This window comes from Miniopterus schreibersii (assembly GCF_964146895.1).
Source record: "Miniopterus schreibersii genome assembly, chromosome: 3".
Lineage (NCBI taxonomy): Eukaryota > Metazoa > Chordata > Mammalia > Chiroptera > Miniopteridae > Miniopterus > Miniopterus schreibersii.
Genome location: NC_138103.1, coordinates 1,352,757 through 1,380,532, shown reverse-complemented (window position 1 = coordinate 1,380,532; position 27,776 = coordinate 1,352,757). Strand labels below are relative to the sequence as shown.

General features: G+C 52.3%; 1 protein-coding gene across 3 annotated transcripts in view; it reads left to right on the top strand.

The window, feature by feature from the left end:
• The window catches only part of HS3ST4 (heparan sulfate-glucosamine 3-sulfotransferase 4), a gene marked incomplete at its 5' end in the record, with an annotated part of 339,633 nt that extends 312,496 nt beyond the window's left edge, over window positions 1-27,137 (top strand). For all 3 annotated transcript variants that reach the window (XM_081132803.1, XM_081132802.1, XM_081132801.1), the window contains one exon: window positions 25,310-27,137. In XM_081132803.1, coding sequence (XP_080988929.1) covers window positions 25,310-25,946 — 637 coding nt within the window. In that variant the 3' untranslated portion in view covers window positions 25,947-27,137. The remainder of the gene's footprint in view (window positions 1-25,309) is intronic.
• Window positions 27,138-27,776: the final 639 nt, after the last annotated feature.

Here is a 27,776-nt window from a genome sequence, read left to right as displayed (position 1 = left end):
GACAGCTTCAAACGGAGTTCTCAAGGCCAGTCACAGACAGTGTCTGACATTGGCCTGCACCAGAGACCCTCCAAAAAGACTGGGAGTCCTGGAAGATCTACCTAATGCATAGAAACAAATCCAAACAGGCAGCCAAAATGGGGAGACAGAAAACAAGCCCCCAATGAAAGAACAAAAGAATTCTCCAGAAGAAAAGCTAAATGAAATGGAGATAAGCAATCTATCAGCTAGATTACTGATCATAAGGCTGCTCAACAGCATGAGAAAAGGTATGGAAACTGTGAAGGAAATTAAGAGTGACACAGCAGAAATAAGAACACACAGGAAGGAATGAGCAGGGAGGGCAGGCACAGGAAACAATATTCGGGGACTTCTGCAGCCCTTTCTAAGCTACTACTCAAGGGTCTGTCTTTGTCATATCCCTAACCCCATTCATGGCTGCACTTTCCTCAGCGGAAAAATACATGGCAGAGAACTGGCATGGCAAGTTTCTTCACAGGACACCCCCAGCTCTGTGTGGTTTACAGTAAGAGGCAATGTGAACTTGGTCAGCCAGGAATCATGAGAATGTCACCAGGAGACCTGCCACAGCTAAGCAGTGTGGCTCCCGCTGCTTCATGTCCAGTCACGACTGTCCCAAGGCATCATTGATGAATCAACAGACCTGGCCAGGTAGAGGCTCTAGGTCCTGGTTCTAGATCCTGCAGTGGATATGTCTTATTGTGTAAGTCTGGGTTTTCTAGAAAATCAGAATCTGTAGGAGATTCTCTATCTATCATCTATCTATCTATTGAAATTAAGGGAGAGAGAAAGAGAGACGAGGGAAAGAGATAATTATTACAAGGAACTGGCTCATGTCATCACAGAGGCTGAGAAGCCCCAAGGTCTATAGTCAGCCAGCTGGAGACCCCGAAGAGTCCGTGATATAACTTCTAGTCTGACTGCGGAGGTCTGAGGACCAGGAGAATGAACAATGAGTCCAAGTCCAAAGGCAGAAGAGGATCAGTATCCCAGCTTGAAGACAGTCAGGCAGACAGAGCCCTGTCTCATTCATCCATTTCATTCTGTTCAGGCCTTCAGTGAGCTGGAGGGTAGGGCAATCTGCTTTACTCGGTCCACCAGTTCAAATTTACTCTCACCCAGAACCCCTCACAGACACACCCAGAAACAATGTTCAACCAAATGCCTGGGCACACCATGGCCTAGTCACATTAACACATAAAATTAAGCATTTATGTACCTTGGGATCTCTGGAATATGACAAGGGATTTAGCACATAGTAGGTGCTCAGTAAATGTTTATTGAATGAAGGGAAAAATGGGTGAATGGTCAGAACAGACATGGCAGTTTGGATGTGTGGATGGTGATAGATGGCTGTACAGACGGACTGATGGATGGACTGATTGATGGGTAGAGGAAACAAAGGAGGGTGTTGATACAGAGTGGTTAAATAACTTATCTCAAGTGAAACATCTGGTCTGTGGCAGAGCTAGGATTTCAACTCAGGCATCAGACTCCATCCTTGTACTCAGACCTTGAGAGGAAGGACAGATCTGGAATGAGCTGCAGCAAACATGGCTCTAAGAAAGGAAAGCCAGCCTGGGCTCCTCACCTGTGACCGTCAGACACCTTGAGTTTATTCACACTCATTTATTCATCCATTCATCAAATGCTCACTGCGGGTTAGTTATGAGCCAGGTCTTGGGGACAGAGAAGTGAGAATGACAGACAGAAATCCTTGCGCTAAAGGAGCTGCATTCTGGCTGGGGAGGCAGACCTATATGCAAGTAAACACACCTTATGAGTCTGCGGTGATAGAGCAGGAGGAAAGACAGAGCGGGGGTCATCCTAATCCAGAAGGGGAGACGGGGCACCCTGGGAAGGAGGCAGCGGAGGAGCTGTGGAGGGGCCGAGCGGACACCTGGGGAAGGCTCTCCCTGTCCCTTCCACCGTCCCGTCCTCACAGCAGCGGTGCCTGGGGGCATTGCTATTCCCGTGTCATGTATGAAAGCATGATTATTCAATGTTAGGTGCTTGCGTCAACGCCACGGTGGCAGCACCTTTGGGACAAGCTATGGGGACCCTCTCAGATCCTCTAAACCCATGCTCCTGAGCAGGAACCTTCTCGTGTCCCCGAGGCTTCTGAAGATGGCTGTCATGGCGGCCCTAGATTTGAGGATGGCAGGGCTCATTGGGGTGTGCGTGACTCACTCAATTGCACCGCCCCTTCCACCTGCTCCCGGTCCATGGTGCAATGCTACAATGATGAGAGAACTTTTCTACTCTGATTTATGAAATTAGTCCCATCGCATTATTTTCAAGCCTCGCCAGTATCCCCGAACCGCAGTGGAATCATTAGGAGCCTGAAAGAAATTTGCTCCAGCCGCCACCTGGCATCGCAGAGGCTGCTCTTCTCGTCCCCCTTCATCGGGTGCTCATTACTATCACGTTATCTCCTGCGATCCCCTTAATAGTCTTATTCGTCTTATTCGGTAGTTAAGGAAGCTGTTATTAGCCCCATTTTGCAGCTGGGCGATGGCAGCCCTTAGCTCAGCCAGGGGGAAGCAGGAGGTGAGGGGCTGAGCCTCGAAGCCTTCAAGTTCTATCAGCAGCATCACCATCTGCCCACTTACCAAAGCCTGGAGTCTGGGAGTCATCCTTGTGTCACCATGTCCCTCACTGCTCGTATCCAGGCTGTCAGCAGGCCCTGTTTACTCCAATATCTGCCTGCAGCTCCCTCCCCCCTCCCTGTGCCCTCCAGCCCCCCCCCAACCCGAGTTGCCATCTTTCTCCTTAAATCAAACAGTCACCTTGCTTCCATTCCAGGCCACCCCTCCCCCCAGGACCTTGGGTGGATTCTTAAAAATTGACCCACCTCAAGTCCTCCCTTTATTTAAAGGGCTTCCTAATGAAATCCACACTGCCATGCCCTGTGTGGGCCCACCCTCCTTTCCAGCCTCCTGTCGAAAGCCTCTCCCATGTCCATTACGTGGTGGCCATTGGCTAGTTTTATTTCTTTGACTCAAAGCCCAAATACATGCCACTCCTTCACCTTGGAACACTATTCCTTCTGGCTTCTTTTGGGGTTCACTTTCTCCTCCTTCAGATCTCAGCTTAAAGGTCCATCACCTCCGCAGGCAGGTTTCCTGACCACCTGCCTCGTTATAATTATTACTCCTCTCTTTTGTAAATGGGTACGTGTGTTCACGGTCTCTACCACCACGAGCCCTGTCACCACTGGAGTGCAGGTTCCATGAAGAGAGAGAACTTGTCTGTCATTCCAGTGCCCATCACCCAAGAGCACTCATTAAACACTTGTAGGAAAGTGAATGAACTTAAATGAGTGAAATGAAACATTAACTTGGTTGCATATATTAATAATCAGTATATCCCTATCTTCTCTTCAATAGGATTCCTGATGAATGTTCCTGCATTTTTTTGCAGAGTATGTACTTTTTGCATTTATATGCAGAGTATGTACATATAGAAGGTCCTCATCAATGTTATTGAATGGATGTGTGGAAGGGAGGAAGGGAGGAAGGAGGGACGGAAGGAAGGAGGGAGGGAGGGAGGGAGGGAGGGAGGGAAGGAAGGAAGGAAGGAAGGAGGGAGGGAGGGAGGGAGGGAGGGAGGGAAGGAAGGAAGGAAGGAAGGAAGGAAGGAAGGAAGGAAGGAAGGAAGGAAGGAAGGGGAGATGGATGGAAGGAAGGAAGGGAGGGAGGGAGGGAGGAAGGAAGGAAGGAAGGAAGGAAGGAAGGAAGGAAGGAAGGAAGGAAGGAAGGAAGGGGGGAAGGAAGGAAGGAAGGAAGGAGAGATGGATGGATGGAAGGGAGGGAGGGAGGGAGGGAGGGAGGGAGGGAGGGAGGGAGGGAGGAAGGGAGGAAGGAAGGAAGGAAAAGAAGGAAGGAAGGAAGGAAGGAAGGAAGGAAGGAAGGAAGGAAGGAAGGAAGGAAGGAAGGAGAGATGGATGGATGGATGGATGGAAGGGAGGGAGGGAGGGAGGGAGGAAAGAAGGAAGGAAGGAAGGAAGGAAGGAAGGAAGGAAGGAAGGAAGGAGAGATGGATGGATGGATGGAAGGAAGGGAGGGAGGGAGGGAGGGAGGAAGGAAGGAAGGAAGGAAGGAAGGAAGGAAGGAAGGAAGGGGGGAAGGAAGGAAGGAAGGAAGGAAGGAAGGAAGGAAGGAAGGAAGGGGGGAAGGAAGGGGGGAAGGAAGGAAGGAAGGAAGGAAGGAAGGAAGGAAGGAAGGAAGGAAGGAAGGAAGGGGGGAAGGAAGGAAGGAAGGAAGGAAGGAAGGAAGGAAGGAAGGAAGGAAGGAAGAAAGGAAGGAAGGGGGGAAGGGGGGAAGGAAGGAAGGAAGGAAGGAAGGAAGGAAGGAAGGAAGGAAGGAAGGAAGGAAGGAGAGATGGATGGATGGATGGAAGGGAGGAAGGGAGGGAGGGAGGGAGGGAGGGAGGGAGGGAGGGAGGGAGGGAGGGAGGGAGGGAGGAAGGAAGGAAAAGAAGGAAGGAAGGAAGGAAGGAAGGAAGGAAGGAAGGAAGGAAGGAAGGAAGGGGAGATGGATGGATGGATGGATGGATGGATGGAAGGGAGGGAGGGAGGGAGGGAGGGAGGGAGGGAGGGAGGGAGGGAGGGGAGGTAGAAGGATGGACGGACACATGGTCGGGCGCATGGATGGATGCATGCATGAGTGGGTGGGTGATGGATGGAAGACTAGGTGAGTGCCTTTTCCTGTGTGATCGCAGTTTTTCCTTTTCTTTCATAACCAAATAACCAAGCCTACGTTGTCTCCGTGAATGCCCGCTCCCTTTTCCTTCTGCAATATCCTCTCTGTCTTCCTTCAAAATCTGACAGGGTTGTATTCTCTTAACAGACAAGAGGTTTTTATGTGGCCCCAAAGGTGGGGCTTTACCACAGCGACGTGTTATTTTCTGAAGTAATATATTTCTTGTGGTATTAGTTCCCTTCATCCAGGGATAGATGGATAAGAAATGTGTGATAACTAAAACATATCCCACCTGCAATGACTCTGGATTTATAGACACAGGAAGTGTTTTAGTTGAGGGTGGACAGGTCACTATAACATTTCCAAGCCTGGCTTATGGCCCTGGGAAGCCCAATGTGCAGAAACGCCGTCCTCTGTAAGGTCGATGGCAAGGATTTGCCCTATCAGGGGCCACCAAGGCATTTCCGTGACCCAGGATCCCTGCTCTGATGTTTCCTTCCTGCTGGGCATTGTCATGGGTCCTCTGGGCTCTCAGATGTGGTCCTCCGGCGGCCCCTGTTGCTGCAGGAAAAGCCGCCGGGTTTCTTGTCATTGCCACCACCAGTCCCTTTTCTTTGCTTCTCCCCCGGTGTTACCATTTCTCACATGGTAACAAATCAAGCAAAGTGGAATACCATTCCCCAAAACAGCTGTCCCTGGGTGGCATGCGCTCGTTACCCCATCCGAGGTCTGGTGCGTGCAAAACAAACGCGTTCTACCTGCAGCCCACCGTCGCCGTGCGTGAGGGCTCCCTGCCGCCTGCCGCCTCCCGCCTCCCGCCTCCCGCCTCCCGCCTCCCGCCTCCCGCCTCCCGCCTCCCGCGGGTAATGGCAGGTGATTTACTCTCTCTGCGTTGTAGCTCATTTGCTCATGTTCTTTGTTCAGGAAAAGGTGAAAGAAAGTAAACATTTATTTAGCACTTACTAGGCGTCGGATTCTGTCTGTATCAGAATGAACAGGCTAACACAGTAAGTTTAGTTTTTACTCATGTGAACAGTCAAGAGGTTATTAGGCCAGGGGAGGAAAGGTTTGCTCCACACAGTGATTCAGGGGCTCAGGATGACAGAGTTGCTGACATTTTGAACATTCAGCTTCCAAGACTGCTTTGGGTGCAAACATCGCCCAGGCAGAAGAGACAAGAACACAGCTCATGAGTAGGGAGTTTCTAACGGGCAGAACTGAAAGTTAACACATCACTTGAGCTCATATTTTATTGGCTAGAATCCAGTCATAGGACCACATCCAAGTGCAAGAGAGGCTGGGTAATGTAGTTATCTGTCCAGGAGAAGAGAGCTTTTGGAGAGGAGCTAGCCTAACTCTGCTACCCAGTGTGTGTTTCTACTTAATTGCTTTACTTAATCTTCACAGCAATGGGCATTATTATCATCATCATCAGTAAGGAAACAGAGGCCCAAGATGTAAACTGCAAAAGAACACACCACTGTTGTAGGGCCTGGATTCTAGCTCAGGTCCATATGATTCCAATTCAGTTTTCTTTTCAGGGAATCACAGTTCTTCAAGAGAGAGGAAAACACCTGGCTCTGGAGCTCACAAAATAGTCAGGACCACCTCTGATGGTCATCACATGTGTGTGGAGTGAACTCCCCATTGGTCTCACGGCTGGGCAGGAGTTACCCTGGCCGTCTCGGTTAGTTCCCCAGGCCACCTCCTCCACCCCCGGTGTCTTCTGTCTAAGAACACTGTTATGCTAATGATTTCTGGCTATTTTATTTGATCTCCATGAATGAGACTTTTGGTACATGGTTAATCCAACCTCCCCAGCTTAATTAATCCAACAACATTTTGCCCAGTGATAAATTCATTTAAAGACTGTATCATTTAAAATTCAATGTCCTGGAGTATTTTGCATCCATTTGTGTTTCCTGTTCTTTTTAGCCTCAGAAACCAAATTTTAAAGAATAGATTTTGATCAATGTCACAAAAACTACTTTTTTGAGTTTGAAGGTGGCTGAAATATGAGGCAATGCCCACACCAGTGCCGAGAAAGCCCATCTTTCCTAAAATGAACAAATTGATAAACACGCACACACACAAGCACAAGAAATACAAAGTTCAATTGGAATGCATTTGAACATGTCCTTTAGATTTTTTAAATGCCATAAGGTAGCTTGTCCGTCCATTTGACAAGACGTGGAGCCCTCACAGGATGTGTGCTTCTGACCCGTCGCTCGGCGCACTGCTCACCGAGAGGCGTGTGTTTAGCTTCAGTTAAGTCATTCGTCCACCTCTGTGTCATCTTGTTTGAAGGTGTCCCTTCCCCTGCTGCTACTAACCAGTCACCCTCCCTAAGTCCAGCAGGGCCCAGGCTGCCCTCGGGCCCTCTCCCACCCACTCGGCCTGCAGGTGGTGTCCCCAGGCCATGCGGGGAGCTCGTGGAGCCCCGCCTGCTGTGATTGACACGGCTGACAGGGTAACAGGCTTGTGGGCTGAAGTCACATTAGACTTACTCTTCTGACTCAAGTAAGTGACCAAAACAAGAAAAAAGAAAGCACTGGTTCCACTTGCTGCAGGGCCAGCAGACCCTTTCGGGAAGCGCTGTGCCGAGCCGCACGGAGAGCCCAGGGCGCGGTCCTCTGGCCTTTCCTGGCTGCCACCCCACCCTTCAGGAGTCGGCCAGTTGCACGGCTGCGATACGTCCTATTTGCTGATTCCCAACTTACAGCTCTCGACGTGGACCTGCGAACCCTCGATTTGTAATGCCAGCTGCTCCTCAGCATTCCCACTGGGATACCTAGGAAGCGCCTAAATATTAGCGCATCCAAAATCACTCGCGCCCCAGTGCTGCGCCTCTGTGAGGCTCCCTCTCCTTGGAAAACGTTGGCTCTCTCCTTCCTTCTCTTGGGGGCCTTGGAGCCATCCCTGCCGCCTGTCCTCCCCTTGCGCCTTGAATCCAGCCCTCAAGCACCTTCTGGAGCTGCCACATCCCGTCACAGCGCCACCACTTTTACCTTGCCCGTTCGCCATCGCTGAGGATCTCAGTAACCTCCTAAGGGCCTTCCTGCCTCAGCACTCACCCGGAGCCCTCCACGCGCAGCCAGAGTGGCCTCGAGTGTGCAGGCCTGGCCAGGGCCTTTCCCTCCTCGAAACCGTCCCATGGCTCCTGCTCGGCCCAGACAAAACCCAGAGCCCGACAGCGGCCGCGAGCTCGGCACCGCCTGGCCCCGCTCGCCTGCGCGGCCCGCCCACGCCCAGCGCCTCTTCCCACTCACGCTGCCCCGCCCGGGCCTTGGACACGCCGGTCGGGCGCTCACCCCGTTCCGCACCGGCGTTTCCTCGGCCCTCCTCCACGCGGCTGGCTTCACGCTTGGCCGTGTCCCCGTTGAGCTGTTCCCCCTGACTGGCCATCCGGTTAAAAGTGCCCCTGCTTGCACACAGGGGACGGCCTGGGTCTCCCGGCCTGTGGCTTGGGGCGTCTCTCGGGTGTTTTCCATCAGGATCGGGACTGTCCGTGGAGCGGCGAGGAAAGGGAAGGGGAAGAGGGAAGAAGGGGGGCAGCTGATCCGCCCACCCCGTGAGGGGCCTGGTACAGGTGGGCAGGTGCTCGGCCCGTGCCCGGCTTCCCTGCTCCCCACTTCCAAGCCCACTCATAAGCCGTCAGTCCCCTCGCATAGCCGCTCAGTAAACTCCCTTTAACAGGAGTTACCCAGGGAAGTTCCCTGATGCTGTTGAAACCGCTACTCTAACGGTGGACAAGAGCAGGTGTGAGAGCTTCAGGAAAAGCCAGGGCTGGGCGTTGAAGGCGGGGCGGAGTGGGAGCGTCATGGAGCCCACGCCAGAGAGCAGCTTTCTGGTGAGAGTAGGGGCATGGACGGCCTGGTCAGCCCTGCCTCCGGCCGCTCTGGGCCATTTGACAGTGGGGTGAATAAATCCCAGACCAATGACCTGCTCAGAAACTCAGCCAAAAGTGAGCACCAGGAGGGTGAAATCAGACGCCTTTCCTCAGGGCTGATCCCCGGGGGGGGGGGGGGGGGGGGAGGCAAGATGTCAGGGGAACTGGGCCCAGGCCCTCTCCTCTTAGCTTTTCCTGTGCCACCACTGGCCACCTCTGTCCCCATCTGCCGAGTGCACACGGACTGTCATGCCCTGCATGCAAGGACTTGGGCGATCCCTCACGTCAGCACGTGCTGGTCGGCAGCCTCCTCTGCATTACGCCCTGGACCACCTAAGGGCTCTTTACCTAGCTTAGCCCGGCCGCCCCTCTCACCTCCAGCCCTCCCAGGGGTCAGCTGTCCCCTCTGCTGGCTCACAGTGCCCTGAGCAGGCCTTCGTCTACATCAGCTTTGACCACACTGCAGCCTGAATGGAGCTGGATCCTCAGGAGACCTGCACTCAGACGTCTCCTGGGGCACAGTATTTGGGTGTCCTTGGGTGGGTCTTTCTCAGAGCCTAATTGTCTGGTAAAAGGGGTGAAATCATACAGCTTATTTTCAGGAGTTAGAAATGAAAGGATGTATCGCCATGGAAATCACCCGCCGCAGACCTGCCTCAGGGAGCATGTGGCGTAGATGCTTCGCCAGGAGTCGCCCTCTCCCCGGGCCTGTGTGCACATCCACAGGTGGCCCTGGGCCGTGGGTAAGGGAGCTGCTTTACTCAAATGCTGCCAGCGGTGACCTTGAACCAGTCATTGAACTGCCCCTTGCCTTGGTTTTCGTATCTGTATAATAGGGATAGAGTAATTTTCACTCCAGAGAAGTGCTGTAAGGGTTCCCTGAATTAACCTTGTGAAGTGCAGGGAACAGTGCCTGCCACAAGGTAGAACCCAGTACATATTGGCGGTGAGCACTTGCTGGGATGAAGTTTTAGGTTATCAGGGCCTCCCAAAGAGGCTGTCCCTCCCCGGTGACAGGGACATGTAACTAGACGCAGAAGGGTAGTATCTGGCACTCTCAGCCAATCAGAAATTGCTTAGTAAATGAATGAATAAGTTACTTCAAGGTCCCCAGTGGGCCCCTCTTGGAGCACAAAAAGGAACCTGCCCCTTCCCACCCGCCCCGCCCCGCCAGCCCCCAGGAGGCAGAGTGGCGTGGACTCCAAGGGCATGAACACTCTGAGGACTAAATTAAGAGCACGCTGAAACCGGGAGACGACATCACAACCCCGAGAAGAAGCAGAAACCCTCTCCTTCAGTTCACCCTCTGGCACCAGGAACTGTGATTTACTCCCACAAATTACCAACTGTAAAATATTTACAACTAATTCCCTGCCTTCCAGGGTGGCCGTGGCACCAGGAGGGGGCCGTCTAGGCAGTAAGTGCAGGCTACGCTTTGCATTATGCGGCCTGTATTGTGCAGCAGCCGCGGGCGACGGCCCCATTTATATCCACCCCCCGTCTCTCTCCCTGCGCCTGAGCTTCGGTTGTGGCAGTCGAGGCTGTGTGGTGGGCATTATGCATTTATGAGCCAGAGCAAACATTTACTAGTACTAATAATTCTCCTAGGGGTGGAGGGAGAGAGGGGCCGGAGCCCCAGGCACAGCACTGGTTCCTGACAGTGTCGCAGGCCTGGGGCGCGGAAATGGCACACAGCCAGGAAGAACTGGCCTGAGGTCTGGGGGCACCGGCCTCCCAGCCTCGCCTCCTGCCACCTCCCCCCCCCCCCCCCCCCGAGATCAAGAGAGAGGAGCCCAAGGCTCGGGCCTTTTCGCATCTGCTCACACACTTGGGTGGGACCGTCTGTGCACAGCGTCAGCGCCCGAATATTGCTCCACCCGATCTCCGCCGGCCTCATACTCTCTGCTCCCGGACATTTCCATCTGGGTGTCTACGAGGCACCTCAAACACGAGTCGGAAGCAGAGCTTCGGACTCCACTCCACGCCCAAACCTCCTCTCAGTGTCTTCCTCCAGCTTAGGAATAGTTCACTTGTCTCTCAGTTGCTCCGGCCTGTTACTTGGAGTCACCCTGATAGCTCGCTTCCTCCAACACCCTGCATATAATTCATCAGCAAAGGCCATGAGCTACTCCTTCCCTGTATGTCCCGAATCCGCCACCCCCCAGTGTGGCGCTGACCTGGGCGGCTCCGATGCTGCCTCCTGGGCGTCCCGGCTTCGTGTCCCTGTGCAGGCAGGTGGGGAAGGGGTCCTGCAAAACTAATTCAGATCAGGACACTTAGTCCTCTGCTCAGAAACCCCCAAGGAATTCCCAGAATTAAGTTTCATCATCAGGCCTCTGGCTGCCTCTCTGATCTCACCCCTGCCAAGGTATCCGCCTCATCGTGGCCACCCCCACCGCCTGTGTGCACTAAAAACACTCCTACCTCAGGCCCTTTGCACAAACTGTTCCCTCTGCTTAGAACGGCTTTCCCCGGAGAACCATGTAATCAGTCCCTTCACTTCCTTATACATATATTCTCGGGGAGAGAAGTATTTCTTAAACAAGTGAAAAAGTGCTAGTCACAAATGAAGACTGATAAATGAAACTAGGTTAACACGGAAACCTCTGGCCATCAAAAGACACATAAGGGAAGGTGATAAGGTAAGCCGCAAACTGGGAGAAGACACTTGCAATGTATATAACTCAGAAAGTAGTACCTAGAACATACAAAATCTCTCTTACAAGTCAAAAAACAACAACAAAAAAAAGACAATTGAATAGAAAAATGGGCAAAAGATACAAACATTCCACCAGGAGGAAACACAAATATCAATTAAAAAGAAAAAAAGATCTCTCAAACCCAGAGAAATTCAAATGTAGACAGCAGCCAAATTAAGTCACAGGGAGGGTGAATGTGACCTCTTATGCGTAGCTGGAGGGAGGGTAACTCAAGTGCCACCATCTTATAAGGGCGACATCACAGAGCACCCATCAGCATGGCCATTGTTTGGAAGACACTCGGAGGCATGTACAGATTCACGTAGCAGCAGTTTTATAAAGCAAAAGTCTAGAAACCACCCATGTCCATCATCAGAAAAATGGACAAATAAGGCAATAGTCACACAATGGAATATTATACAGCAGTGAAAATGGATTAACCAGCACTAGACACAATGGCATGTCTAGATTTAAAGAAAAAATAACAATAACAGAAGACTAAATAGAGTAATGTGCCAATTTTCAAAACATCAAGACTAAACAGTATATTGATTAGAAATGCAATGTCACGTGCACGCACACGTTCACACACACACACACACACACACACACACACGAGAATGAGAAACAGGAAACTCGGGAGCATGGTGCTTTAGCCTTTAGGCCAGTTCTCCAGCGGCTCTCGGCTTTCGGTTCCCCGAGAGTGGGTGGGGGTGGGCCTGTCCCTGGTTTTGATCAGTCAGTCTGTGGAAATGATGAGCATCCTTTCTAGGGTCGGCATTCAGTTACCAATGTGACATTTTCCAGCACCTCACATACCTCCCTCCCTCCTTCTTTCTCTCAACTTTCCCTCTGGTGCAATCCCGGGAATGTCTGAGATAATGGGGAGCTTCCCACCAACAGATATAATGCTCTCGGTCATTTCTAAATGGATACACGCGTGTCCCCAGGGAGGCTCAGAGGAGAAGCCTGGAGCTTGCCTGCCGGGAACAAGGTTGGCCCAGACAGTGGGCCCGAAGCAAAGACCATTCCAGGAAGTTCGGGCATCTCTCATATGCAAATCCAAGGTGTGGCAACACCTGGTGTCCCCAGGAAGCCACAAGATTCCAAGAGGCTTGGAGGCAGAATGGGGGGGGCTTGCGGCAGGTCCGTGGCCAGAGCACATTGCTCCTCGTTGGGGGTCTGTGGGCCTGGCTAATATTTATTCCCACCAGCAGATCCTTGTCTATGTCCTATTTCTCTTCAGTTGCAGCACATTAATTTCCATATATAATTATTTTCACAAATATTTATCAATGCCACAGTTCACATGGAACTCCACTGTTCCTGGTGCTGCTCCAGGCACAAGAATTCCTGGCAAAGACCTGGCACAGCATCTGGAAAAAGCAGGGGGTTAATCTGGTCCAACTGAGCAAACTTTTCCTGGGAGCCTTATTTGGCCTTCTTCCCAAAGAGCTCGCAGTTTCGGAGAGCATGCGAGAAACACATACGGCCATATGGCGTGAGGTGTCAGGAGTGGAAATTGGGGGCTAGCCACAGGTAGCAAAGCCCAGGGTGGGGGCGACCAGCAGCCTGGGAAACAGGACATGGGAGCTGAGTCCTGAGGGATGGAAATAAAGAGGTTTAGTACCATTAGGAGCTGCTGAGGGACATGAGCACCCTCACGGTGTTTGGGGGAGTAGCCTGGCATGACCCCCAGGAAGGGCGGTTTGCCAGTGTCTGTTCAAACCTTTATACGCAAACTCCTATGGCCTAACAGGTCAGCCTCTCTAAGGCCGTGTTAGGGAAACAAACAAGTGCCTGCAGAGTCATGCACAAAGGGTGCTCGCTTGAGTCCTGTCATAATAAAAAATGGTTGAAACTATGGGCAATGATTCAAGTAAATGGTCATTTGCAAACAGAATGCGACAGTCATTTAAAAATGACGCGCGCTGATAAGGGAAGATCTTGAGGAGCGTTACTGAGCAGATAACCCAAGTTTTAGAACGAGTGCTCCCTAGGGCATGGCACTGTCAGCGCTGCCCCGAGAGGCCACGACAGCCTGGCCCCGTGCGGGATGCTGAGCCGCGACAAGGCGGGTGGGCAGGGGCAGGGTGGTGGGGAACCCTGGGGGGTGAAACATCTGTCCCGAGGGGGCACAGTGGTATTTGTGTTTCTCTGCACTAAGGCAGACATTTGGGTCTGGAAAGGGGAACGTTTTACCCACTTGGAATCAGAGTAGCATCTATCCCAGCTCAGCGTGCACAGGTTTGAGGCTTATTGAAAATGTATCCACAGTGGTCGGCAAGGCAAGGGGAGGCCTGTCCTGAGGCACCTGTCAAATGGGTGTTGAGCTCTGGAAGGGGAAGAAGTCTGCAGACCAGGCAGAGGGAGCCCAGGCCGAGGTGGGATCCAGAGCAGCTGGGCAACATCCTGCTCCCCAGGGATATTCCAGCAAATGCAGAATTTCACTTTGCCAGGGCTACTGAGGAAAGGTCCAGGTAGGAGCATAAAAAGAGAACAGCAAGGGGACCATTAGTCACCCTAAAAACAGTTTCCAAAGTTGATAAACTAACTGCAGGGGGAGAGTGGATAGATGTGAGGGAAGACATGTGCCGGCAGTGTGACCAGACATGTAGCAAAGGCTGTGACTTTGTCTGTACCCCCCACACCTGGAGCTTCCTGAGGTTCCCTCCCCCAGGGGCTCAGACCTGGCGAGGACTCTGAGTCCAGCACCTGAGAAGCCTGGCAAAGTGCGTCAAGCCTCGGGGGGGGGGGGGGCATACCTTCCACAGCAGCAGAGAGCGGGGATGTTTTGCAGGAAAATGGGCAGAAAATCTAAGACCTGTAGATAGAACCAAAATAGGTGACACAGAGGAAAGACAGGACCTCCCAGGTGCAGGAACTCAGTGTAGGTGGGACAGGTACTCAGGTCAAGGGCATCCGTTGTCTCTGGGCGCCGCGTGCTGACGCCCCCAGCCTGAAGGAGGCGCGACTCCCAGCTCGCGGTTAGAGGTCCACGGGGAAGTGCAGTTGCTGCAGGAGTTACCGAAGATGAGAACCATGCAATTAGGCAGATAGGGAAGAGATGATAATTCCCTTTCAGTCTTTTTCAGACGATCTCATTTAAATCAGAGGAGGAGACCTCGCCTTGGTGCTGGGAGGCCTTTAACAGCCAGCTTCGCTGAATCCCCATAGCCAAGGGAAATATCAGACTCAGAGTCGAGGCAGGCTCATCCATCCTTTCTTTATTACCTTCTAGTTGTGGCAATCGTGCGGGTTACCTATCGATACGTTACAGATTACCGCACACATAGGGCTTCAATCACACACATTGATGGCCTCACAGCTCTGACTTTCCTCTGCTTCAGGGTCTCGCGATGTTCCAGTCAAGGAGCTGGCCAGGTCTGGGGTCTCATATGATGCTCAGCTGGGGAAGGATCTTCCAAAATTGGGTGTTGTTGGCAGGATTCAGCTCCTGGTGGTGATCGACTGAAGGCCTCGGCTTTTTGCTGGCTGCTGACCAGAGTTTTTCCGCTGTTCCTTGACAAATGGACCTTTCTACATTGTGGCTTTCTTCATCAAAGGGAGGGAGGGAGCGGGAGAGCCAGAGAGCCTGCCAGCAAGAGGGAAGTTACCATTTTATGTAACAAACTGTGGAGGTAATATCTCATCCCGGTTGCCATTAGATTAGATTAGAGGTAAATCCTGGGTCCTGCCCACCCGCACGGGGGCAGAGTGCACCGGGCTCACATGCCGGGAGGCGGGGACAAGCGGGCGCCACCTGAGAGAGTCTGTCTGCCACAGCAGCTGTAATTGTTTTTCTACTCAAGGTAGTGATATACAATTTCTCTTATACCTTGTTTGCTTATCAAACAAGAAAGAATTTGATATAAAAAATAATGAGTCCACAATAGCATGAATACAGGTGGATATCCACAATAAAGGTACTCAAAGTTATCAGGATGCGCTAATCACAGTGCTTTTTCATTCACTCACTCATCTGTCCATCTATTCATCTGTCTTTATTAGTCAGAGAACAGCACCAAGATAAATGTAAGATATATTATAATTATATAAATAAATAAATAAACATATATATATATGTATATATGTATGTATAAATAAACAGTGAGAGAGTATGACTGATTAGTCAGAGGAACTGAGTTATGGGATTGGGAAGTCCAAGAAGTCCTGCGATCTGCCATCTGTAAGCTGGAGACACAGGAAAGCTGGTGGTGTAATTCAGTCCAAGTCCAAAGCACTAAGAGCCAGGGGATCCAATCTTGTGGCCTCAATTCAAGTCCAAATGCCTGAGAACTAGGGCTGCCTACAGTGTAAGTCGCGGTCTGAGTCTGCAGGCCAAGGACCAGGAGTTCTAGTGATCAAGGCAGGAGAAGATGATGCCTCAGCTCGAGCAGAGAGCAGACTCTCTCTTCCCCACCTTTTTGTTCTATCAGGCCCCCCACGGAGTGGGGGACACTCACCCACATTGGTGAGGGGACATTCTTTACTCAGTCTACCGATTCAGATGTTCATCTCTTCCGGAAATGCCTTCACAGACACACCCAGAAATAATATTTTATCAGCTTTCTGGTAAGAGGACACATCAAGTTAACTATCACAGCTGTCCATCTGTCTATTCATCTACTTGTCATAGAGTAACATCAGTCTAGTTCTAGCCCTCCCCTGTCCTCTGAAGTCACAGAGATGGGAAAGATGTGCTTTTGTCTTTTAAGGAATTTGGTTTAGCGATGAGTTTCTAAATCCTGGCTTCACATTTGAATCCCTTGGGGAGCTTTTAGAAAACGCCAATGACCAGGCACCATCCCAGACCAATTGAATCAGAATCCCCCATTGTGGGCCCCAAGGAATTCTAATGGGCCCCAGAGTTGTGGTCACTGGTGTGGTGGCTGCAGGGCATTGATCTGTTTGCAGCAAAGTTGGCAGATGTGGGAATTCTTGGAGATAACAGGCAGCAAGCCCCACAACCACAAACCAACCACAAGTGTAGCTTCTTTTTTCTCCAGAAAGGCAGTTGGCTTTGAGGAGGGAACAGGTTGAACCTTGCCCTGAAATCTATTCCCTGTTCTTTTTAAAAAATTATTTTATTGATTTTTAGAGAGAGGAAGGGAGAGGGAGAGAGGGAAACATTGATGTGAAAGCAAAACACTCCTCAGGTGCCTCCTGCCCGCCCCTGCCTGAGATCGAACCCGCAACCTTTCCTTGCACGGGACGGTGCCCAACCAACCGAGCTGCACTGGCCAGGACCAGGCCCTGTTCTTAATCTTTAAGTCTGTCCCCGGCCTGCAAGGTGACCTCCAGCATGACTTTCCACTCAGCCTCCAGCCCCTCCCTTCCTCCCCTTGCTTTTCCAGAGGCTGGGGACGCGTGAGTCCCTATTGCACATGCACTTCAAGGGGAGGCCTCGCATCTCTAACGAGTGCCACTTGGCCTGCTGCCTGGCCAGCGGCAGGCGTGAGCATCAGCGTGTTCAGCAGGTCAGCCCAGCCTCTCCTGCCTGCTCACCACCGGGATGCAGAGATGGAGGCCTGCCTACCACCAGCACAGGCCCTGCTTCACCATCTTTGTCCTGCTTCTCACCTCTCGGGGTGTAGGAAATGAGTGTGTATTAGTGTGGGGTCCATGTCCAGAGGGGTCGTTCGTTCACTTATTCACAGTTCATTTATTAAGCACCCATTGTATACCGTGCTCTATTATAGACAGAGATAGTACCTAGTAAATAAGACAAAGCTCTGCCATCATGGAGCTTAACTCTAGGCAGAGAGGAATGAGAAATCATGTGAACCACCAAGGACAGCAGATAGTTCCAGCCCTGGCCGGTGCCACAGCATGCGGTGAAGAGGGGAAAGCAGGCCCACGGATGGAGAGCCTTGGGGCAGGCGTTATTTTCAGTAGAATGACCAGGGGAAGTCTTCCTGAGAGATGACTTAAGTGGTATGTAGATGTCACAAAAATCATGGCTGGTGGCCCCGACCAGCACTACCAGTAGAACATTCTGTGAGAGCGGAGTGTGCTACATCTGCACTCTGATAGGCTCAGTGGCCACTAGCCCTTCGTAGCTACTAAGCACCTTCAGTGTGGCTGCTGTCACTAAGGAACGGAATCTTTAGTTTTATTTAATTTTACTTAATTTAAGTAGCTACATTTGGCTAGTGGCTTCCATGCTGGACATTTAATGTAAGACCTGAATGGCCATGCCCGGCTGGGCGTCTCTCAGCGGTTGAGTGTCGACCTAGGATCCAGGCGATCCAGGCGATCGGGGTTCGATTCCCGGTCAGGGCACATGCCGGGGGTTATGGGCTGATCCCCAGTCGAGGGCATGCAGGAGGCAGCCGATCAATGACTCTCTCATCATTGATGTTTCTCTCTCTCCCTCTCCCTTCCTCTCTCTGAAATCAATACATGTATTTAAAAAAAAAAAAAAAAAAAAAAAGACCTGAATGGCCAGAAGCAGCCACCTCTGCAGAGACAGCATTTCGGGGTGAGGGACGGACAAATCAAGAGGGGGGTGATTTGGAGTGCGGAGATGAGATGGAGAGAAGGCCAGTGTGGGGACTGTGAGGAAATGGGGTTGCTTCTGGAGGACATGTCACACGGAGCCCGCAGACCGTGAAAGGGAGAGCAATTTAAAAATATAGGGACTTAGGCAGAGGAATCATGTAACAATGATATAATGATAATAAAATTTGAGTAGATTTATTAAGTGGCCTTTATGTACATATAATTCAATCCTCACTCCTCAATAATATCAACGAAATCCTTTTGTTATCTTTGAGACCTCCATTTTCAGATGGGGAAACAGATTAATTTCCATCTGCAAGGGGCACGATTCCCATCTGAACCGAAGTAGCTGGCTCCAGACTCCGTGCCTTTAACAACTAGGTTCCCTGCACGGGACACGGGGGACAGGACCGGCGCAGGGGCTGAAGGCGGCCGTGCTGGGGGCCAGAACGCCCCAGAGGAAGGGCGGGAAGAAGTGGTTACGCTTAAATATATTGTAGAAGTGGAGGCAGCAGACAGGGCTTCTGTGATTGACGACTGGGGGCGGCTGAGGCCAAGAAGAGCCAGGGACGGCTCCGAGGTTGGGGCTGAGCACGGGGTGCCTTCCCTGAGGTCGGGAGACGGGGTGGGCAGAACCCAGCGGGGGCGCGGCAGGCCGGGTGTAATTCTATGCCTCCGTTTGGGCGCCTTTCCTCCTGCCTGCCTTCCTTCTTTGCCTCCTTTCCAACCACGCCTCTTTGCCATCCATCAGTCATCTCTTCATCAGGACCTGAGCAAACTGATTGGTTTGCAAATCTGTTTAGTATTTCATGAGCCCCACGCTGTGAGAGTCAGGTCTAAACACAGACACAGTGGGATGGGCTAATTAATTTATGAGTGTGGTTTCCATCATAGATGCTAGAGGTCTTGATTTGGGGATGAAGCTTTTGAAAGGAACTGTCTCCAGGACAACATGCCGGGTGTTTGTAAGAGAGGCTGTCCTGCCAATCTGGGCACACGTGGGGAAGGGGCTGCTGGGTCGCATCCCTCAGCGGACAGTGCAAGTCTTCCCAACACAGACTCACCGCAGCAAAGCACTGGGTGCAAGGCAGGGTGACCCACAGTTTCCACAGCCCCGTCCACACGGCGGTGTCACCCACACTGTTCCCACAGCCCCGTCCACACGGCGGTGTCACCCACACTGTTCCCACAGCCCCGTCCACATGGCAGTGTGACCCACACTGTCCTCACAACCCTGTCCACAGGGCAGTGTCACCCACACTGTTCCCACAGCCCTGTCCACACGGCAGTGTGACCCACACTGTCCTCACAACCCTGTCCACAGGGCAGTGTCACCCACACTGTTCCCACAGCCCTGTCCACACAGCAGTGTGACCCACACTGTTCCCACAGCCCTGTCCACAGGGCAGTGTGACCCACGTTGCCCTCACAGTGCCCAGCACACTCACCCCTGGGCCCGTCAGCTGGATGCTTCCCTCCAGGCTGACTGGGTCCACGAGTTCCCAGGGCCGGGCACCACTGGCCCAGCAGCCCCTCCACCCATGACAGGGCAGGTGCTCTGCCTGCGCATATTTCCTTGGATCACGAGGCAGCAACGTGCGAATTCCTTCCAACAGCAGCGTGTGTGAAGGGTGCACGTGCGGTGAAAGCTATGCCCTCGCCAGGAGCGCGGTCCCGGGCCCGGGAGCTTGGGGGTGCGGTGAACCAAGAGCGAGCCTTCGCCCTCGGCCCGAGGGTCCTCCTCCCAGGCCCACGGCCGCCGTCCGTCGCGCTGCTCTCACGACACCATAGGCTGGGTGGCTTCAACAACAGATATTCATTTCGTGCATTTCTGGAGGCTGGAAGTCCAAGGTCAAGCGCTGGCTGATGCGGTGTCCGGTGAGGACCCCGGTTCGCAGGGGGGGTCTTTTCCTCCGCCTGTGCCCTCACATGGCAGAGGGGCAGGGAGCTTTCTGGGGTCTCTTTCATGGGGTCACTAATCCCATTCAGGGCAATTCCACCCTCATGCTCTAATCCCCTCCTTAAGGCCCCACCTCCTGGCACCATCAGGCTGGGACCGGGACCTGGCACGACTTTCGGAGGAACACGACCGTTCAGTCTGTGGCACAGCCCCGAGCACCAGCCCTTTCGTCTCATGAACGCGCTCTGAGGTTGCTCTGGCTCTGACTCCCTCTGTCCGAGGAGGAAGCTGAGTTCGAGGTGGTTAAATAGGCCTCCCAAAGTCCTTCACAGTGAGAATGCAGTCAGGTCCTAGGGGCAGAAAGTGTGCGTGTCAGGTCGCCCGCTGCAGCTTGAGGGACATTCCCCCAGGGGGCAGAACCGCAGGCTCAGGCGCAGGGCCGCAGATGGCCAGGAGGGAGGCTCTGGGCAACCGGTGGTGAGGGCCCGTCACCAAGAGCATGCGCTAGAGTCTCGAGAACTTGAGAGGCAGGTGGAGCAAAGTACAGTGGGCTTCAAGCAAAGGCAAGACGAGTGAGGCTGACATATCCGCAGTCACCTCCCTAAGGGGCAGCATCTTTGTCACCCAGGGCTGCGGGGGCCCACAGTTAGAGGCAAAGGGCTTGGACACGCATAAGGGAGCCAAAGCGAGCAGGGCTCGGGACAGCAGGGCGCAGGTGAGGGGGAGGGAGGGCTGGCAGCATCCCCGAGACCGAGAGGCCCTGCGACACAGCTGGGAGCGGAAGGTGAGGTCGGCACCTGGAGCGCGGCCTTCCGAGAGGAGCCCTCCTCTCACCCGCTGTTAAGCCGTGAGCTCAAGGCCTTGGTGCAGACGTTTGGACAACTCTGTGATCATCATTTAATTGTGGCACCTGCCCCTTGAAATGCTGAGCGCAGGGAACGAAAATACAATAAAACCACTAATGGAAGTTGGTGTGTGCGGTCTGCAGGGGGCAGTCCTTGAATGTGCATGAGTAAAGTATCAGAGGGGCCTCGGGTGGGGTCTCCCCAGCACAGCAGGTGAAGAGGGTCCGTAATTCATTCTACATCAGTGAGTGTCTTGTCTAGACCCTCTGGGGTGCAGTGGCCCAATAAGGAAGGAGGGCAGGGTGGACCGGGAGTTGGGGGCGAGGGGCACCGATGGGAGCTGAGGTCGCGGGGAGGCAATGGCTTACATTTTCAGCCCCTGCCTCCCAGCCTGTGGGCTTGAGCAGTATTGCAGGGACTGCCACATCCTCAGAGATACCAAACATTGTACAAACTAAATCCATAAAAATTCACAGACACACGCAAAGACACACGCAGGGCGACCTTTCAAAACCACAGCCGCAGTGTGGATGACTCAGTCGCAGGTTCATTTTAAAGGACCGTGGAATTCAGAGTTGCTTTCTGTCCATGTGTGTTTCCTAAATGAAATCATGCAGGGGAGTGATTGCACTTGGAAAAGTCGGGTGACAGGGAGAAATGAAAGCAGTGCCTGTGACGTGTGCAGTTGGAGTCGTGGGCACCATACAGTGGCCCAGGTCTGCCCAGCAACAAAGCTTCCCAAATGCTCAGGCCCCTCGGGGTGGCAAGGAGAGGACATCTCTAGTAATTCGCTGGAGTGTGTGTCAAGCGCAAGCTGTTGGGTGGCTGTCCACGGCCCCCATTCACAGAGGGATGCAAGTATTAGTAACCGGGGCAGTTATTAGATTCAGAATGCGGGTGGAGCTGTCCCCTTCACATAGGTGTGCCTGTGCCCACTGGGGGCTCCGTGACACTAGCAGCAATAACAGGAGGGGACATGTGCCAGTGCTTGCTGTGTGTGAGGACGCTGGGTGTCTTTTCTTGGGAATAAGTAAATCTCATCCTCATTCGACGGTGATGGAAATGAGTTGCTTAGAGCAAGTATGGTTCAGGACAGGACCCTTAGGTCCATGCCCCTGCTCTAACCACCATTCTCCTGGGTTACAGTTCATCGGGAGAGCTCAGAAAATATTGCTAATTTCTGCACCATTTGCTGTCCTGGATAAGGCATTAGGGAAGATGTGCGGTGTCCGCGGGCCTCTAAGGCAGGCAGTGCAGAGGCGCTGTGCCGCTGACCCTCCCGGAGAATGGGCACGTCACAGCTAACGCAGGTGATTGCTCCTCCCGGGCGCTCACGATGCTCTCCACTGGCTTCCACTGAGGGGCCCTAGAGACATATCACAGATTGGATGCTGCTGCTTAACCTGGCAGGAATTTCGGGGATTCGGCCTGGGTTTCTGCACCCCCAGCAGCACGCCAGCGGCAGTCCACCTTGGCAACACACACAATGTGCCTCATTTCAAGATGCAGCTTTGCCACCTACCGCAGAGCGTCGCCTTGCTGAGCCTTCATTGCTAAGCATTGCCGAGCGATGACTGAGAGCTTGGGCTCCAGCGCAGCAGGGGGCTGGGACTACGTTTCAAGTCCACTTCTTGTGACTTTGGGCAAACTAACCAGTTTCACAGGGCCTCAGTTTCCCGATCTCCAAGGAGGGGATAGTAGTAGTACCTTCTCTTTTTAAAATATATTTTTATTGATTTCAGAGAGAGGAAGGGAGAGGGAGAGAGAGAGAGGAAGGGAGAGGGAGAGAGAGAGAGAAACTCAATGATGAGAGTCATTGATCGGCTGCCTCCTGCACGCCCCCGACTGGAGATCGAGCCCGCAATCTGGGCATGTGCCCTGACCGGGAATCGAACCTCGATCGCCCAGATTCTAGGTCGATGCTCAACCGCTGAGCCACTCCGGCTGGGCTAGTAGTACCTTCTTAAGAGAGTTGTTTAAAAAGTTAAAAGCTGATGCATCAAGAATCTACAGTATATGAGGCACCCTTTTCAGTATTAACTCACTTACCCCTTCGTACGGTCCCGTGAGATGGGCACTATCAGCTAACGCCTGTTTCCAGGGAATGAGGTGGACACGCGTTACCCTGGCTCAGTAACCTGCCCTAGGTCACACAGCTGGGGAGCGGGTCCAAATTCAGTAAGTCCAGGGGCCCTGCTCTTGACCACCAGGCTGTAGGGTCCAATGTCTGAAGACGCCTAGAGACCTTGGTCTGCTGTGAGGATTTGAAATCTCAAGCGCAGAGCGTAGCGGAGAGTGAGCGCCGCGTGACAAACGCCATGTGACAGCTATTGCACCACTCTTGCATAAAAAATGCAACAAGGTCAACAAGCAAAAACACATCTGAGGACAAACCCTGGGAAGGGCCATGTAGGACCATCTACCTTTAGGAATGTACGGAATCGATGCGTATTTAATATTTCTGTGGTGAGAGCACGTGTCCCCGGCCGAAGCAGGAGCGGACGCCGGGCTGTGCCTCACCGCTGGCTGCACAGCAGCACAGGCTCCGCGCCGCTCCCAGCTCCAGGTCGGGGAGTGCGGCTGCTGATACCGGCCTCCATCAGAATATTCTTTTTCTCTGGGTCCGTTCTGTGGCTCTCATGCCATTCAACTTTTCCACTGGGCCAGATGTAAATATTTTTCTTGTTCTCTAGGAACTGCTGTGCCAAGGACCCTGTGCACCTGGCTTAAGTTTTAAAAGTTCTGGCATTACTGGGCACTATTCTAAGTGATTTGCCTGCATATCACACTTAACCTTCACTACAGTTCTATGAGGGAGGGACCCTTATTAACCCTGATTTTTAGATGAGAAAATTGAGGCTCGGAGTAGGTTAGGCAACTTCATTGAGGTGATGTGGGTCAGAACTCTTACCTCATGCACATGACTCCCAAGGGCTATGTTCCCTAGCCCTGTCCCTTCAAATGAGACAGACACATACACATGAAGAGTTCAAAGTACTTTGAAGAATACGTTGGCCCAAGATGAGCATGGTTAGGGCCAAGGCCATTGCTATGATCTGAAACTCCTCGCTGCCCAGCATTAGGCTCTACCTGCGCCTGACTCTGCATTCCTCTACCAGGCCAGTCCCTCCTGCCTATGACAGTGCTTGTCGAGAAAGCTCAAACCTAGTAGCAATTAATTATTGACAGAGCATGCGAATTAGAGATAAAAGAAAAGAAAAGTCATTATTTCTGTACACACGCGATAGTAAATAAATTTAATTATGGTAGGGAAGCTAAGGGATCTTCATCTGTATTAAGGTTTATTAGCGGAGACATTTAAAAGCATGTCATTATAACAAAGAGGTCTTGTGTAATCCTGAATGCGCCACTTTGGTACAAGGCTTGGGAGCGAGCAGACTTAATGGAGCAAGTGGTGGCGGATGGCCTGCCGTGCCGGCAGGTATTGAACAGGTTTATCACCAGTTAACTTCAGTCTCCATGTGCCTATAGCAAATTGACTGTGTAGTAGGATCCCGAGCTCCCTTTGTCACTGGTCGGCCTGCCACACTGGGGTCGGGAGGGCAAATAGTATCCAAGTCCTGTAATACCTTGAAGCCCCCAAATGAGAGGAAGCCACTCTGAGGGTGAACGCGGACAGAGGGGTGGGGTTGAAGAAGCAGCCTTAGAAAGGAAAGCAAGAGGTAAGGGCCCTGGTGTGGGGTCCATCACTGGTCCACTGGGCAGCCCTGGAACAGAGAAAGAAGGAATCCCACTCATAGAACCAAACCTATGCTAGATGCCTTCATGCTAGATGCCCTTTTATTCCCAGGTGATCTTGAGGTAAGTTGTAGGCCTTTACAGATGAGGGTAATAAGATTCGTGGATGTGATTCGACTTCCTGAGGTCAAAAAGCCTGTCTCATGCTCTGCCCCTGAGCTCCTTTCCCCATTCGCACAGTGAGGCCTTTGGACTAGGTCAGGGGACAGCAGGCTTTTTTTAAGGGCCCGAGAGTAGACATGTTCGGGTTGTGTGTCACGTGGTCTTGCTGCGTGTAGTGGCCACGGACAGCACATAAAGGAATGCATGTGGCTGTGCTCCAATGGAAGTTTATTTATGAGCATTGAAATTTGAATTTCATGTAATATTCATGCATCACAAAATGTTATCATCATTATTATTGTTATTCTGTTTTTTTTCCTAACCATTTAAAGATTTAAAATCATTCTTAGCTGCAGGCACTACAAACACAGAAGGTGGGCAGCAGTTTTCCAACCCCAGGACTAGATAATCTTTGACATGTTGTTGAGTGCAAAGGTTTCCTGAGAGCTACAATAATAATAATGTTGATTTATAAGCCCTTGCACGTGCTGGACTCTACGCTGAATGCTCCACAGCATTATCTCCCTTAAGCCTCACACCGCAGGTGGAAGTAGGTGCTATTATCTCCATTTCCAAGGCTATAAAACTAATGCATAGAGAAATTAAGAGTATATTTAGCTTAAACATAACAGGTAAGAGATGAGCAGCAGCTTACACCCAGGTGTATAAGGCTCCCGGCATGAACCCGTAGCCTCACGCTGCCTTTTCTGATGATTCTGTGATCAGAACCCTAGTGGGGCAGGTAGTTAAAAAGAATTTCCAAGTGGTCATCAATGAATTTCACGCGGTAGCTCCCCACAAGGCCACTTATATCACACATTTTGTGCAAAATTAAAATATTTCTGGATAGGAATAACCACTCTCTTTCCTTGCCCTCCCTCTTCCAGAAACGTGATGCCTAAGACCGTGGAGGGGCAGATCACCATGGAGAAGACACCAAGTTACTTTGTGACAAATGAGGCACCCAAGCGCATCCACTCCATGGCCAAGGACATCAAGCTGATCGTGGTGGTGAGGAACCCCGTGACCCGGGCCATCTCCGACTACACCCAGACGCTGTCCAAGAAGCCTGAGATCCCCACCTTCGAGGTGCTGGCCTTCAAAAACCGGACCCTGGGGCTCATCGACGCCTCCTGGAGCGCCATCCGCATCGGCATCTACGCGCTGCACCTGGAGAGCTGGCTGCAGTACTTCCCCCTGTCCCAGATCCTCTTCGTCAGCGGCGAGCGGCTCATCGTGGACCCTGCTGGGGAAATGGCCAAAGTCCAGGATTTTCTGGGCCTCACGCGCGTTGTGACTGAGAAGCATTTCTACTTCAACAAAACCAAGGGGTTCCCCTGCCTCAAGAAGCCGGAAGACAGCAGCGCCCCGAGGTGCTTGGGCAAGAGCAAAGGTCGGACTCACCCCCGCATCGACCCCGACGTCATCCACAGGCTGCGCAAGTTCTACAAGCCCTTCAACATGATGTTTTACCAGATGACTGGTCAAGATTTCCAGTGGGAGCAGGAAGAGGGTGACAAATAAGGCTGGGGTGTGAGGGAAGGCTAGTGAGTGGCTGAGCCCCAGCCCCCCGAGCCTGCAGCCTCGCCTTGGGGGTGCTCCTAGGCCCCTCCTTCGTCCAGCTGGGATTGCTTCCCTGGAGCAGCAGGCCTGCCTGGGCAGCGGATCTGGTTGACCAGGTGGCCACCAGACTCTACTGCTGATTGCTCCTGGTTAAGAGTCTGAAGACAGGATTGAGTAACTGTCAGGGTCAGAGACAGTGCCATGAATATTCATTTAAGTGAAACAAAGAAAGGAAGGTCTGCTTTCGGGGACTCTCACTTTGCCCTGGGAAGCCTGAGTTCAGGTCCTGTGTCTGGCCTGGCCTGCTGCGTGAACCCTGCTCTGGCACCTCTCTGAACGCTAACTGTGGCTGAGTGCCCCGGGATCCTGGGGGACGAGGTCCTCACTCCAAGGGGTCTTTGGCCTTTCTGGAAGGTCTCATCCCACAACCCCGTGACTTCCTCCCTCCCCACCCTTATGAAGGGAGGGGCATGCACATTCCTCACCAAAAAAGCTGACACCCCTGGAAATCTCCTTCTAAGAGCCTCCAGGGCGGGTTGGGCCGCTCTCAGAGCCCTGAGCTTGGGAGAGATGAAGGCCATCTCTGGGAGCGAAGGAAGACAGCCAGTCCCCGTGGGGGAGGTCTCCACACCTGCCAGCCGCTCCCCAAGCACCATGGTTCTGAGACACACTTTTGGGGTGGGCTCTGTCCCTTAGGGTCCCCAGAAGAACAAGGACCAGAAAGTTGGCATGTCTTATGTTATGGATAACCCTTAGCCACACAATGAATGGGGACCAGTCACCATCTTCTGTTTGCCCCATGTCTCCCCCTCACATGTCTCATGGTTCATTTGCTCTGTTCAGACACAGCACATATCGGGGAGTGACGAGGGCTGACTCCACTTGTCATATCCAGTTTATGGGGTAGGGGGAGCAAGGGCTGTCTGGGACACCCCCTTCAAGGGCTGCTGACTAAAGTGCCCCTTCCCATTAGTTTTATTTGATTGAGATGCAGCATTTGACACAAAGCCCTTGTTCACAGGTCTCCTAGTCCAGGGATTGTTCTGGTAAAATTGGAAACACGTGTGAGTGGGGAGCTACCTGTTCAGCTGTTATTAAACCACCGCCATTTCTCCCGCTAAATGAAAACTGTGTTGTTATAAAGCTTAATGCAACCTGATCAATGGCTTTTGATGGTGTGTTTGTGTTGGTCACCTCCACCCCAGCCCCATTCTCAGACTCTGAGAGTGTCCCTGCTCTGGGACGACCAGAAAGGCCCAGAGTAGACGATCTTCCAGGGGCTCCGTCTGCAGAGCCAGAGGACCCTTGAATAGCACAGAGGAAGCAGCTCCTGTAAGGGGCACCACTCTCCCAACCTCACTGCCTGGCGAGGAAGGGACTGATGTGCCCGTTTCGGAAACAACCTTGCAAGTCATTGTTTTTCCAGAGAAGAAAGTGGTCATTGAGCTGACATGTTATGCCTGTACTACCCAGATAAGAGCATACATAGCCTGGCCATTTGGCTCCGTTGGTTGGGGTGTCATCCACACCAAGAGGCTGCAGGTTCGATTCCCAGTCGGCGGGTACAGGAGGCAGCGATCGGTGTTTCTCTCTCTCTCTCTTTCTCTCTCTCTCCCTTCCTTCCACTTTCTCTAAAAAAACAACAATAAAAACATAATCCTAGGTGAGGATTAAAGTTTAGATAAATAGATAAAAATAGACACACACACCTGTTTCAAGGAAGAATATGCATGAATGCGCGCTTGTTCAGAGGAGTGTGGCCGTGTTTTGTATGAAGGGCCAGGAGCGAGT